The 11762-nt window shown below is 41.2% G+C and overlaps 1 protein-coding gene across 1 annotated transcript in view; it reads left to right on the top strand.

Moving 5' to 3' along the window:
- The window catches only part of LOC122550328 (obscurin-like), a 784231-nt gene that overhangs the window by 551739 nt on the left and 220730 nt on the right, over positions 1 to 11762 (top strand). The window contains exons 68-72 of the mRNA XM_043691054.1: positions 1441 to 1638; positions 4046 to 4090; positions 6480 to 6578; positions 6895 to 7113; positions 10677 to 10743. Of these exons, the coding sequence (XP_043546989.1) occupies positions 1441 to 1638; positions 4046 to 4090; positions 6480 to 6578; positions 6895 to 7113; positions 10677 to 10743 (628 nt within the window). The remainder of the gene's footprint in view (positions 1 to 1440; positions 1639 to 4045; positions 4091 to 6479; positions 6579 to 6894; positions 7114 to 10676; positions 10744 to 11762) is intronic.

Below are 11762 nucleotides of genomic sequence, written 5' to 3' on the forward strand. Positions count from 1 at the left end.
GATACTTTGCCATCAACTACTACCCTCTGTCTTCTTCCATCCAGCCAATTCCTAATCCAAACCTCCAACTCACCCTCAATGCCATATCTCCGTATTTTCTGCCGTAGCCTACCATGGGGAACCTTATCAAACGCCTTACTAAAATCCATATATACCACATCTACCGCTTTCCCCTCATCAACCTCCTTCGTCACCTTTTCAAAGAATTCAATAAGGTTTGTGAGGCACGACTTGCCCTTCACAAAACCATGCTGTCTATCCTTGATCACATTATTCCTATCCAGATGTGCATAAATCCTATCCCTTACAATTCTCTCTAAGACTTTGCCCACAACAGAAGTGAGACTCACCGGCCTATAGTTACTAGGGTTATCCCTACTCCCCTTTTTGAACAAGGGAACCACATTTGCTATCCTCCAGTCTTCTAGACCTAAGTGGCAATGTTTTCACGCAGAGGATGGTAGATGTATAGAATGAGCTGCCAGAGCAAGTGGTGGAGGCTAGTACAATTGCAACATTTAAAAGGTATCTGGATGAATAGGAAGGATTTGGAGGGATATGGGCCAGGTGCTGGCAGGTGGGACTAGATTGGGTTGGGAAATCTGGTTGGCATGGATAAGTTGGACCAAAGGGTCTGTTTCTGTGCTGTATATCTCTATGATTCTAATTGGGACAAGAAGAAAGGAATTATAAAGGAATTAAAAGCAACATGCTAGCTAGCCAACCCTGGGAAAAAGGAGTCAAACAACCTGTTTCCTGGATGAGAGGAGGTAACTGCTTGATAACCAGCTGTCTTGCGACAAATGGGCAGTTAAGACTGTGCAGAAGAAATGTCCTGATGTAAAGGGATTAATTGCAGGAAACATTGTTTTCACATAGACAGCTAACACCAAATGTTAGAAGGAACAAAAGGAGTTACTTCTCTTAAGAAGGAAAGAACTCCAGAAGTGTAAGCACTGTTTCCAATGAAAAAATCTAAATGATCATCAAGATTGTCACACCTCAAACTTAAAAGACAGAAAATTGTATGAGAATTCAACTCCCCAATTCTGCAGAAGCAGAACTTTGAAGAACAACACTGCACAAGGATCGAACCCTAGACATATCCAGAGATAGACACTGTTGATTGGAATCGTAACTAAATTCTACCATTAATTGAGTAATGGCTAAATTGAATTGTGAGGCTTAATTTGCTTACTTGAGGGGTCTTATTTGGTTGCTACATGCCATAAAGTTTAAATAATGGTTTCAATATTTGTCTGTGAAATTTCTGAAGTTTAATTAAAGGCATCTTGTGGCAACTTACACACAACAGTAACTTGCTTGGGTGCAAAAATAGACTAAAAAACTGGTATAATTAAATGACCTGATTAGATCTTTGACATTCTTTTTCATTGTTAATCATTTTCATAAATTGTTTTCTACTTCTTTATTCTTTAGGTTACCCAAAGCCTCGTGTTTATTGGTTTAAAAATGGTAAACCTCTGCGTGCCACAGATGAAATTCTGATGACTGATAACAAAGGAGATCATTCTCTAGAAATTCTCAATGTTTCCAAAGAAGCCGGTGGTGAATATGCAGCTTATATCAGCAATTCATCAGGCTCTGCCTATACATCTGCCATTTTATATGTTCAAAGTAAGTGGAACTTTCTTGACTCCAGTTTTTCTTCACTGAAAAATCGCGGGAGTACAATTTTGTAGGTGTTCCCACTTGGTTCCACCAACTCTAGCATTGCCCTAAATTAGCAAATAAAATTGTGCTGGATTCTGAATGGATCTCAATTTTTAAACAATTAGTGCCATGCCTGTTGCAGCAGGTAATTCTAAAGCTGCCAAAAACCCAGTAGTCTAAATAGTTACACGTACAGTGATGTAAAATAGTTAAGTCACAGAGGGAGATCATTTGGCTGTTTGTGTCCACACCAGTTCTCTGCAACTGTAAATCAGCTAGACCCATTCACCCACCCTTTACCCAAAGTCTGAGAAATATCTTCTCTTCAGAAAATTATTCAATTCCTTTTTGAAAGTCATGACTGATCCTGCCTCCTCCACACTGACAGACAATGCATTGTACATCCTAACCACTCTGTTTAAAAAGATGTTCCTCCTTATCGCCTTAGTTTTTTTTTGCCCATCACCTTAAATTTGTGTTCTGCAATGGGAACAGTTTCTCCCTATCTTTGAATTTGAATATCTTTGTCAAACGTTCTTTCTTCAAAGGGCAAAAGCCCTAGATTTCCAAATCTACCCGAAGTCTTTCACCCCGGAGCTATTTTCTTAAGTCTTTTAGCATCCTTTCTAATGATCATGTTCTTCCTAAAGTCTGATATCCAATGACGTAGTTAGCATGATGGCTCAGTGGTTAGCATTGCTGCCTCACAGTGCCAGCAACGTGGGTTCGATTCCAGCCTTGGGCAGCCATCTGTGTGGAGTTTGTATTTTCTTCCTGTATCTGCGTGGGTTTCCTCCAGGTGCTCTGATTTCCTCTCACAATCCAAAGGTGTGCAGGTTAGGTGGATTGGCCATCGGATATGCAGGATTACAGGGATATGGTAGGGGGTGGATCTGGCTGGGTTGATTTGGATTCGATGGGCTGAATGGCTTCCATACTGTAGGGATTCCGTGACATAATGGGTGAAATTATATGCACTATTGTCCACAGTGTTACACCAATGTCCCAACATAAGTGTGATGACCATGGGAGTATACAGGGCTGGTGTAGAGTTGAAATTTAAAACAGATCAACCACGATTTTATTGAAAGGCAATAGGCAGGCCCAAAAGCCAAGTGGCCTATTTTTTTCCCTTGTTCGTATGTTCACCAGTCAGAGCTTAAGGGACCTAAAATCAGGTAGTGTAGCAGAGATGCAAGGCTGTCACGTACATGCATCTGCTGAGACTTTACCAGGAGTAGGAGCAACAATGGGTAGCGATTAAGCCTTTGCTTTTTCCTGCTTAAGTGCTTTCTCTTGTAGCTGGTATTTTACGTGTGACAGAGGGCACTCACAGCACATGTCAGGGGAAGCCTTGTTGGGTTCTGGGAGGGGAACCAGCAACCTTTATATATTCTGTGCCCTCCTGATTCAACTCTCATTACCCCCATCCCAGTCCGTTCTCTCTCAGGAGCTTACCTATCTGGTCCTGACCCCACCTTCTAATCTGGCTCCAGCGAGAATCATTGCACTACTGAGATTGACTCAAGAACTGCTGTATTCAATTGACTTGCAACTATCAGAGATGGGAGTTCCAGATGAGAATATAAGTCTAACCTTGAGCAAATTCACATCACAACATCTGTAAAAGCAGCTCAGGGCTCCCTGGCAAATGGAGGCAGGCTTACCTTCGACTCTAAACCCAGTAGACAGAGTCACTGTCTTTATGTAAAATTACTGTGCTCCAGTTGAGGCTGAGACAGCATTTATTAGTTTCACAGAATCAGACAAAGTGTTGCTGTACAGAAAGAAGTCATTCAGCCCATCATATCTGCATGACTGTCTAAAGAGTGTTATGCCTCAATGCCATTGTCCTGTCTATTCCATACCCTTGCATATTGTTTCTATTTAAATAATCATCAAATGCTATGTTAAATGTTTCAAATGCCATAATTTCCTCGTTATTTCAATGTATGCTACTAATTATAAAGCCCAGGAACCCATTTGCCAAACTAACCACTTAACCTGCACATCACCTTCAACTATTGGATCACTTATCCTCTCCCTCCTACAAAGATGCCTCTCTTCCTTTTAGAATTTTATCCATATTTTGCATGGCGTTCTGTCTGTCTTCCCACGTAAATATATTACCTCACACTTCTTTGATTTAAATTTCATGTCAGCTTTAATTGGAAGAAATGCTTGGTTGTCATTTTGATGCCCTACCGACCCATTCCATTCCCACTGAGCAGGTTGTGTTATTATTGGGTCCTCGCTGTTGAAATGCCTTGAACCTGCTCAGTAACAATAAAAGGCTAAATGGTTGGATCATTGTGAGCACTGTTAACCAGAAGAAAATCTTTTAACTGTGCAAACTTGAATTATGTTTCAGGCCCAGGAGAAGAGATTGGGAAGCATATACCTGAAGAAAAATCAGGTAAAGCTAAACTAACACACAAAACATTACAACAGTAACAGTAATCTGCATTTGTGCACTTGTTTTCCTGGTAGCTATCATGATGCCTTCATTCTCTGGTAACCCAAGTGCTTACAACTTTTCATACTACCATCCAAACAATGTGGATGAATTCTAGAGGACAAGCGATATCTTCTAAAGTGTTCTAGAGGACAAGTGATATCCTCTAAAGTGTTGGCATAGAACATAAAACAGTACAGCACAGGAACTGGCCCTTAGGCTCACGATGCTGTACCAAATGTAATGCCAAATGAAACTAATTCCTTCTTCCTTCCCTTGGTCCATTCCTTGCATATTCATATGCTTATCTAAGAGATCTTAAATGCCCTTATCATATCTGCCTCAACCACCACCCCTGGCAGCGTGTTCCAGACTCCTACCACTCTGTGTAAAAGACCTGCCGCTCACATTTCCTTTGACCTTCTCCCTGTCACCTGAAATGCATGCCTCCTAGTATTTCATCTCTGGGAAAAAGATTCTGACTGTCAGTCCCACCTATGCATCTCATAACTTTATAGACCTATCAAGTTGTCTCGCAGCACAAGAGAAAAGAATCTGAGTTTTTCTGGCCTCTCATTATAGCTCATACTCTCTAATCCAGGCAGCATCCTCATAAACCTCTTCTGCACCCTCTCCAAAGTCTTCACATCCTTCCCATAATGTTGGGACCAGAATTGAATGCATAACGAAAGTTTTATAAAGCTGCAACGTGGCATCCTAACTCATGTTCTCAATTCCCCGACCTCTCAAGGCAAGCATGCCATGCGCCTTCTTTACCACCCTATCTACTTGAGTGGCCGCTTTCGGGGAACTATAGACTTGAACCTCAGGGTCCTTCTGTATGTCAATGCTATTCAGAGTGCTGCCATTAACTGTATACTTTTCCTTAGCATTTGACGTCCCAAAGTGCAGCACCTCACACTTACCCAGATTAAATTCCATCTGCCATTTCTCTGCCCATATCTGCAACCGACCTTTCTCGTGCTGTATCCTTTGACAACCTTCTACACTATCCCACTCCATCAGTCTTCATGTCATCTGCAATCTTACATTTTCATCTAAGTCATTTATATAGATCACAAATAGCGGAGATCCCAGTACAGATCCCTGCAGAACACCACTAGTCACGGACCTCCAGCCTGAAAACACCCTTCCACCACTACCCTCTGTCTTCTACAGGCAAGCCAATTCTGAATCCCTGCAGCCAAGTCCCCGTGGATCTCATGTATTTTAATCTACCATGCCGAAAGCTTTACTAAATACATGTAAACATCCACTGCTCTACCCTCATCAGCCACCTTTGTCACCTCCTCAAAAAATTCAACCAATAAGACATGACCTACCTTTCACAAAGCCTTGCTAACTGTCCGTAATTAACATTCTATGCTTTTCCAAATGTGCGTAAATCCTATCCCTAAGAATTACCTCCAGTGGCTTCCCAACCACTGATGCGAGACTCATCGGTCTGTTGTATTCTGGATTATCTCTATTTCACTTCTTGAAAGAAGGGAAAGCATTAGCTACTCACCAATCCACAGGACCTCTCCAGTGGATAGAGAGGATACAAAGATCTTGATCAAGGTCCCAGCAATCTCTTCTCTTGCCTCTCTCAGTAACCTGGGGTAGATACCATTCATGCCTGGGGACTTATCCACCTTAATGCTCTTTAAGAGATCCAACACCATTTCTTTTTTGATCTCAAAATGTCCTAGTATATTAGCATGCTCCACACAAATCTCATTATCCTCCATATCCTTCTGGGTGAATACCGATGCAAAGTACTTGTCACCAAGACAGAGCAACAGAGATGCTACAATTGAAACCATCTAGTCACAATAGCCACCATCGAGCAGGCCATCAGGCTTCTGAAGATGTGATTCTTGAGCCTAGAACAGGTCAGGGTATAATTCTAAAGAAAGCTTTATGAGTATCTAATTGGAAGCAGGACTAAGCAAATAGAAGAGAAAAAAAGATATAGGTAAGTGAAAAGTGACTTCCCTCTAACTGGAATTATGCACAAAGTAAGAGTGCCAGTCAGGAATAAAAATGCAGGAACTACACACTCCAGTAACTTTCATATTAGCCCATGATTAGGCTCAAAGATTAGAAGGATATTTTGGAGTCTATTTTAATTCATTTTTGAAGAGCAAGGAAAATCTTCTCTCCAGAGATTAAGTGGGATGTATTGAATTGAATTTATGGTAAAAGAGATAACTGTAATCTGCAAAATAAATGGCCTAGTGAGCTTTGTATTTTACTTTAACATTCCACAGGAAACTGCAATGATAGCATTTGGCACTTAGAAGCTACTACTCTATTGGCTTCACTGATTGCTCTTCTTTGCTTGTAGACAAACCAGAGAAGTTGGTTCCACCAAGATTTCTGGAAAAATTTACAAGTAAGAATGTAAAGAAAGGAGCCAGCATTACCTTAACTGTCCGAGTCAAAGGTAAGATAGATGTCTCAACACTAATTGTAAAATCTCTTCCTCAGCTTGAAAATTTTGAATAGTTTTGAAAACTTTAAAATGGCAAGAGTGTCTCTGTAATGTATGTTGTCAGTGATTCACACCCAGAAACTTGCAGCCTGATGTGTTGTCGTAGAAAGTTGCCTAAGCTTACAAGTGGGAAGGAGGTTCTCCAATCACCAAAGATCTTTTTCATCCACCTCCTAATGCCTTGATAGCTTAAGAGCAATTTTGTAAAGATTCGCTCTCGCGCAGAAAAACTTCAGATGTAATTTAGTATTCACATTATCTTTAACAGGATCTCCAATACCTGATATAACATGGCTTAAAGAGGAGTCAGTGGAAGATGTTATCTGGATTAAAAAAGATACACCAGGTTATAAATTGGCCAGCTCAAATATGCAGCACAGTCTGATCCTGCTGGATGTTGGGAAGGAGTACACTGGAGTCTATACCTGTATTGCTACAAACAAGGCTGGCCAGTCTATCTGCTCTGCCCACTTGGATGTTGTTGATGGTGAGCAAAATTTACTGTGATAGATTTATTATAGGAATGTGCAACTCAGTCAGGAGTTTATAGTATATTTTTCAAATATATTTTTATTGCATTCTGATTCCAATTTGCTTCAGAGATGTGATAAGAAAATTTAAATTGCAAGTATTATAGGAACAAGATAAGGCCATTCAGTGAGATTATAACTTATCTCTGGCTTAAATCCACATACTTGTTTTTGGCCCATAATTTTTAATGCATTTATTTAACAGCATTTTATCTCCCTCAGATCTAAAATTAACAACTGATCCTATATCCACTGCCATATGTGGAAGAGGGTTTCAAATATCTACTACCCTTTGTGTGTACAAGTGGTTCCTAACATCCCTCCTAAATGATCTGGCTCTAATTCTCAGACTATGCTCGCTTGATCTAGAAGCCTGAACCAGTGCAAATCGTTTATCTTTATCAACCCTATCTTTTCCTATTAATATATACAAGACCTTGATCAGGTCATCCCTTATCCTTCTAAATTCTAGAGAAGACCTAACTTGTATAATCTCTCCTCAAATTAACCCCTGATGTTCAGGTATCATTCTTGAAAATCTATGTTGTATTGCCTCTAAAGCCAATACTTCCATCTTAAGTTGTGATGTCCAGATCTGTTAACAGTACTCCAAGAGGGGTTTAGGAGAAAGTGAGAACTGCAGATGCTGGAGGTCAGAGCTGAAAATATGTTGCTGGAAAAGCGCAGCAGGTCAGGCAGCATCCAAGGAGCAGGAGAATCGACGTTTCGGGTATGAGCCCTTCTTCAGGAATGAGGAAAGTGTGCCAAGCAGGCTAAGATAAAAGGTAGGGAGGAGGGACCTGGGGGAGAGGCGTTGGAAATGCGATAGGTGAAAGGAGGTTAAGGTGAGGGTGATAGGCTAGAATGGGAGTGTGGGCAGAGAGGTCAGGAAGACGATTGCAGGTTAGGAAGGTGGTGCTGAGTTCAAGGGTTGGGACTGAGACAAGGTGGGGGGAGGGGAAATGAGGAAACTGGAGAAATCTGAGTTCATTCCTTGATGTTGGAGGGTTCCTACGTGGAAGATGAGGCGCTCTTCCTCCAGCCGTCATGTTGTTATGGCCTGGCGATGGAGGAGTCCAAGAACCTTGGTGGAGTGGGAGGGGGAGTAGAAGTGTTTTCAGGCCGCTTACTTGCGGAACGTTTCAGAGAACACCTCTGAGACACCCGGACCAACCAACCCAACCACCCCATGGCTCAACACCTCAACTCCCCCTCCCACTCCACCAAGGACATGCAGGTCCTTGGACTCCTCCATCGCCAGACCATAGCAACACGACGGCTGGAGGAAGAGCGCCTCATCTTCTGCCTAGGAACCCTCCAGCCACAAGGGATGAACTCAGATTTCTCCAGTTTCCTCATTTATCCCTCCCCCCACCTTGTCTCAGTCCCAACCCTTGAACTCAGCACCACCTTCCTAACCTGCAATCTTCTTCCTGACCTCTCTGCCCCACCCCCACTCCGGCCTATCACGCTCACCTTAACCTCCTTCCACCTATCGCATTTCCAATGCCCCTCCCTCAATTCCCTCCTCCCTACCTTTTATCTTAGCCTGCTTGGCACACTTTCCTCATTCCTGAAAAAGGGCTCATGCCCGAAACATCGATTATTCTGCTCCTTGGATGCTGCCTGACCTGCTGCGCTTTTCCAGCAACACATTTTCAGCTCCAAGAGGGGTTTAATCAGTTTTGCAAAACTGGGCATAACTTCTGCATCCTTGTGCTCTAGTCCTCTACATATAAAGGCCAATATTCCATTAGCCTTTTTGATTATTTTCTGCTGCTGTTCATGCCTTTTTAATGATGATCTACGCACCTGAACCACGCCCCCCTCCCCCCCCAAGTTTCTTTGGACATTCACTGTATTTAACTTCATACCAACTAGAAAATACCCTGATCTATCCTTTATTGGTCCAATATGGATAACCTGCCTACATTATGATCACAGTTGACACTACCAGTGGATAAGGCAGATACCAAAATGAAGTCTGGATGATGGTCTACATGTTTTGAACTGTATGTTCTTACATAGAGCTCATTTCTCGAGATAGACTACTTCCTTTCTAAGGGATTTGTTACACTACTCAAACTACAACATCTCCATTTAGTCTCCAATCCATTTCAACTCTGTGTGACTGGACAGATTTCTCTTTTATTAACCCCTTAGATAATTCTAACTGCGACATTTCAGTTTAAGGTTTCTTGTCTTCTAATTCTCAAAGTTGGATATTACTTTTCAACATCTCTTTTTTACAAGATCCTGCCTTTATTTATTTCTCCCTTCTAAATGCTAACTCTTTCAGATTAGACTTAACAAAAGATTTAAAATAATGCGTTGCTGTGTCTTCTACCCCCAGAGTAATTCTTCGATTTTAAAGATGGTTTGAAAGTTGCAAATTTAGTCAATAAACTTCACCAGAATATTCCTGTCTTATGTTCAGAACTTCACCGCATCCATTTATTTAAGAGATGCAGATCTCCATTATATTCAATGAATTCAAATTCTGGCAAGAGCAGCGCCTTCCTCATGTTATGACCTAAACTGATGGTTCTCTTGGACAAGTCAGATCTCAGAATGAAATCTGGCCTGACAGAGTTTTAAAAAATTTTAGTTGACATGGAGTTCATTCACTGAAGCTTTCTCATACAGGGATGCAGGTCTTGTAACAGCAAAACAGATATTTATTGCACAAAAGACAATTTTTAGGTAGATTTACAACATGCTTTGAAATATCTTAAATACTGCACAACAATGTCTCATCCTGTCTCCTAATGCTGTTTATTACAAAGACTTTATACAGTCTTCAAGTTTAACTTACCTGATTCCTCCCTAGTTCTTTCCTGTGAACTGTAACATTTTCTTACATGAATGCTCATGAATCTTAGACCTAATTTCTAAACTGTACTTGCTTCTAGTCAGGTCTCCTTGAAACTGCCTTTAAACGTTCAGTTTATCGGTTTCCTAAGCTGAAACCAATCCTTGATTACCCTGAACCAAAAATTAGCTGATGGCCTTCAACGTTTACCCCACAAGTCATAAACCACCACAGTAAAAATCAATTTTCCATTAACAATCCAGCAGGTTACACATTTTAGATTATCTTATGTTGGAAGAGTTCTGTTTAACCTACTTATTTTTTAAACCCTTCAGAAAAATAATACATCCATATACCAATATTTGGAAAACCAAACTCTAGATGTGATATTTATATCTGTCTGTATATCAAGACACTTTTCACTTATACATGTCTTTTCAGATTATTCTAGCCAGTGTGGTGCTGATTGTGTATATGACCTATAGAATCAAACTGCTTTTTGGTCCGTTTACACAAGTTGATATGTGATAAGAAAATGTTGATAATATACTTTACAGCCATCTTACAAGCATAGAAATGTCATACTGTGTGCAGTGAAAATAAGTTTTTTTTTAATTGTATCTATTTCTAAATTAAAGAAACAAACTTCAGTGAACTGTATGCATTTCCAATTAACAATATATGTGTTCCTTTTTGTTTTCTTGTAAGAAATCGAAGCTCCACTTGAAGAAACCACAACTATGAAAGAAGCTATTATGCAAACATTTTTGCATGGGTAACTGCATCTAATCAGACATTTCTGAAAATATGGGGGACTACTTTATTTGATTAAATTTTAATGGTAGCTCACCTGATTAATTAATGTAATACTTTTATTCATTTATGGGATTTGGACTTCACTCACTGGGCCATCATTTATTGTCCATCCTAATTGTCTTTGTGAAGATGATGGTGTGCTGTCTTTGTGAACTGGTGCAGTCCATTTGGTGTAGGTACACCAAAAATGCTGTTAGGATGATTCAGGATTTTTATCCAGCAACACCGAAGGAATGTTAATATAATACTAAGTCAGGATAGAGAGTGGCTTGGAGGGGAACTTACAGGAGGTGGTGTTACCATGTATCTGCTGTCCTTGGGCTTCTAGTAGTTTTGGGTTTGGAAGGTAGTATCTAAGGAACTTCGGTGAGTTTCATAATATATCTTGTGCACACTTCTGCTACTATGGTAGAGGGAGTGAATTTAATTTTTATACTCTCATGGGACATAGCCAGAATTAATTGTCCCTAGTTGCCCTTGAGAATGTACTGTTGAGCTGCCTTCTTGAAATGTTGCAGTCCATTTGCTGTATGTAGATCCACGATGGTGTTAGGGAGGCAAATCCAGGATTTTGACCCAGCTAAATGTTTGTGGATCTGGTGCCAGTAAAACAGGCTGTTTTGTTCTGGATGGTGGTGCTGGAAGAGCCCTCCAACGCATCTCGTCCACATCCCGCACCTCCGCCACCGCCTCCGCCGTATCTGCTCCCAGGAGGACCAGTTCCACCATAGAACACACCAGATGGCCTCCTTCTTTAGAGACTGCAATTTCCCTTCCCACGTGGTTAAAGATGCCCTCCAACGCATCTCGTCCACATCCCGCACCTCCGCCCTCAGACCCAACCCCTCCAACCGCAACAAGGACAGAACGCCCTTGGTGCTCACCTTCCACCCTACCAACCTTCGCATAAACCAAATCATCCGCCGACATTTCCGCCACCTCCAAACAGACCCCACCACCACGGATATAATATTTCCC

This window comes from Chiloscyllium plagiosum, chromosome 5 (assembly GCF_004010195.1).
Source record: "Chiloscyllium plagiosum isolate BGI_BamShark_2017 chromosome 5, ASM401019v2, whole genome shotgun sequence".
NCBI classification, from domain to species: domain Eukaryota; kingdom Metazoa; phylum Chordata; class Chondrichthyes; order Orectolobiformes; family Hemiscylliidae; genus Chiloscyllium; species Chiloscyllium plagiosum.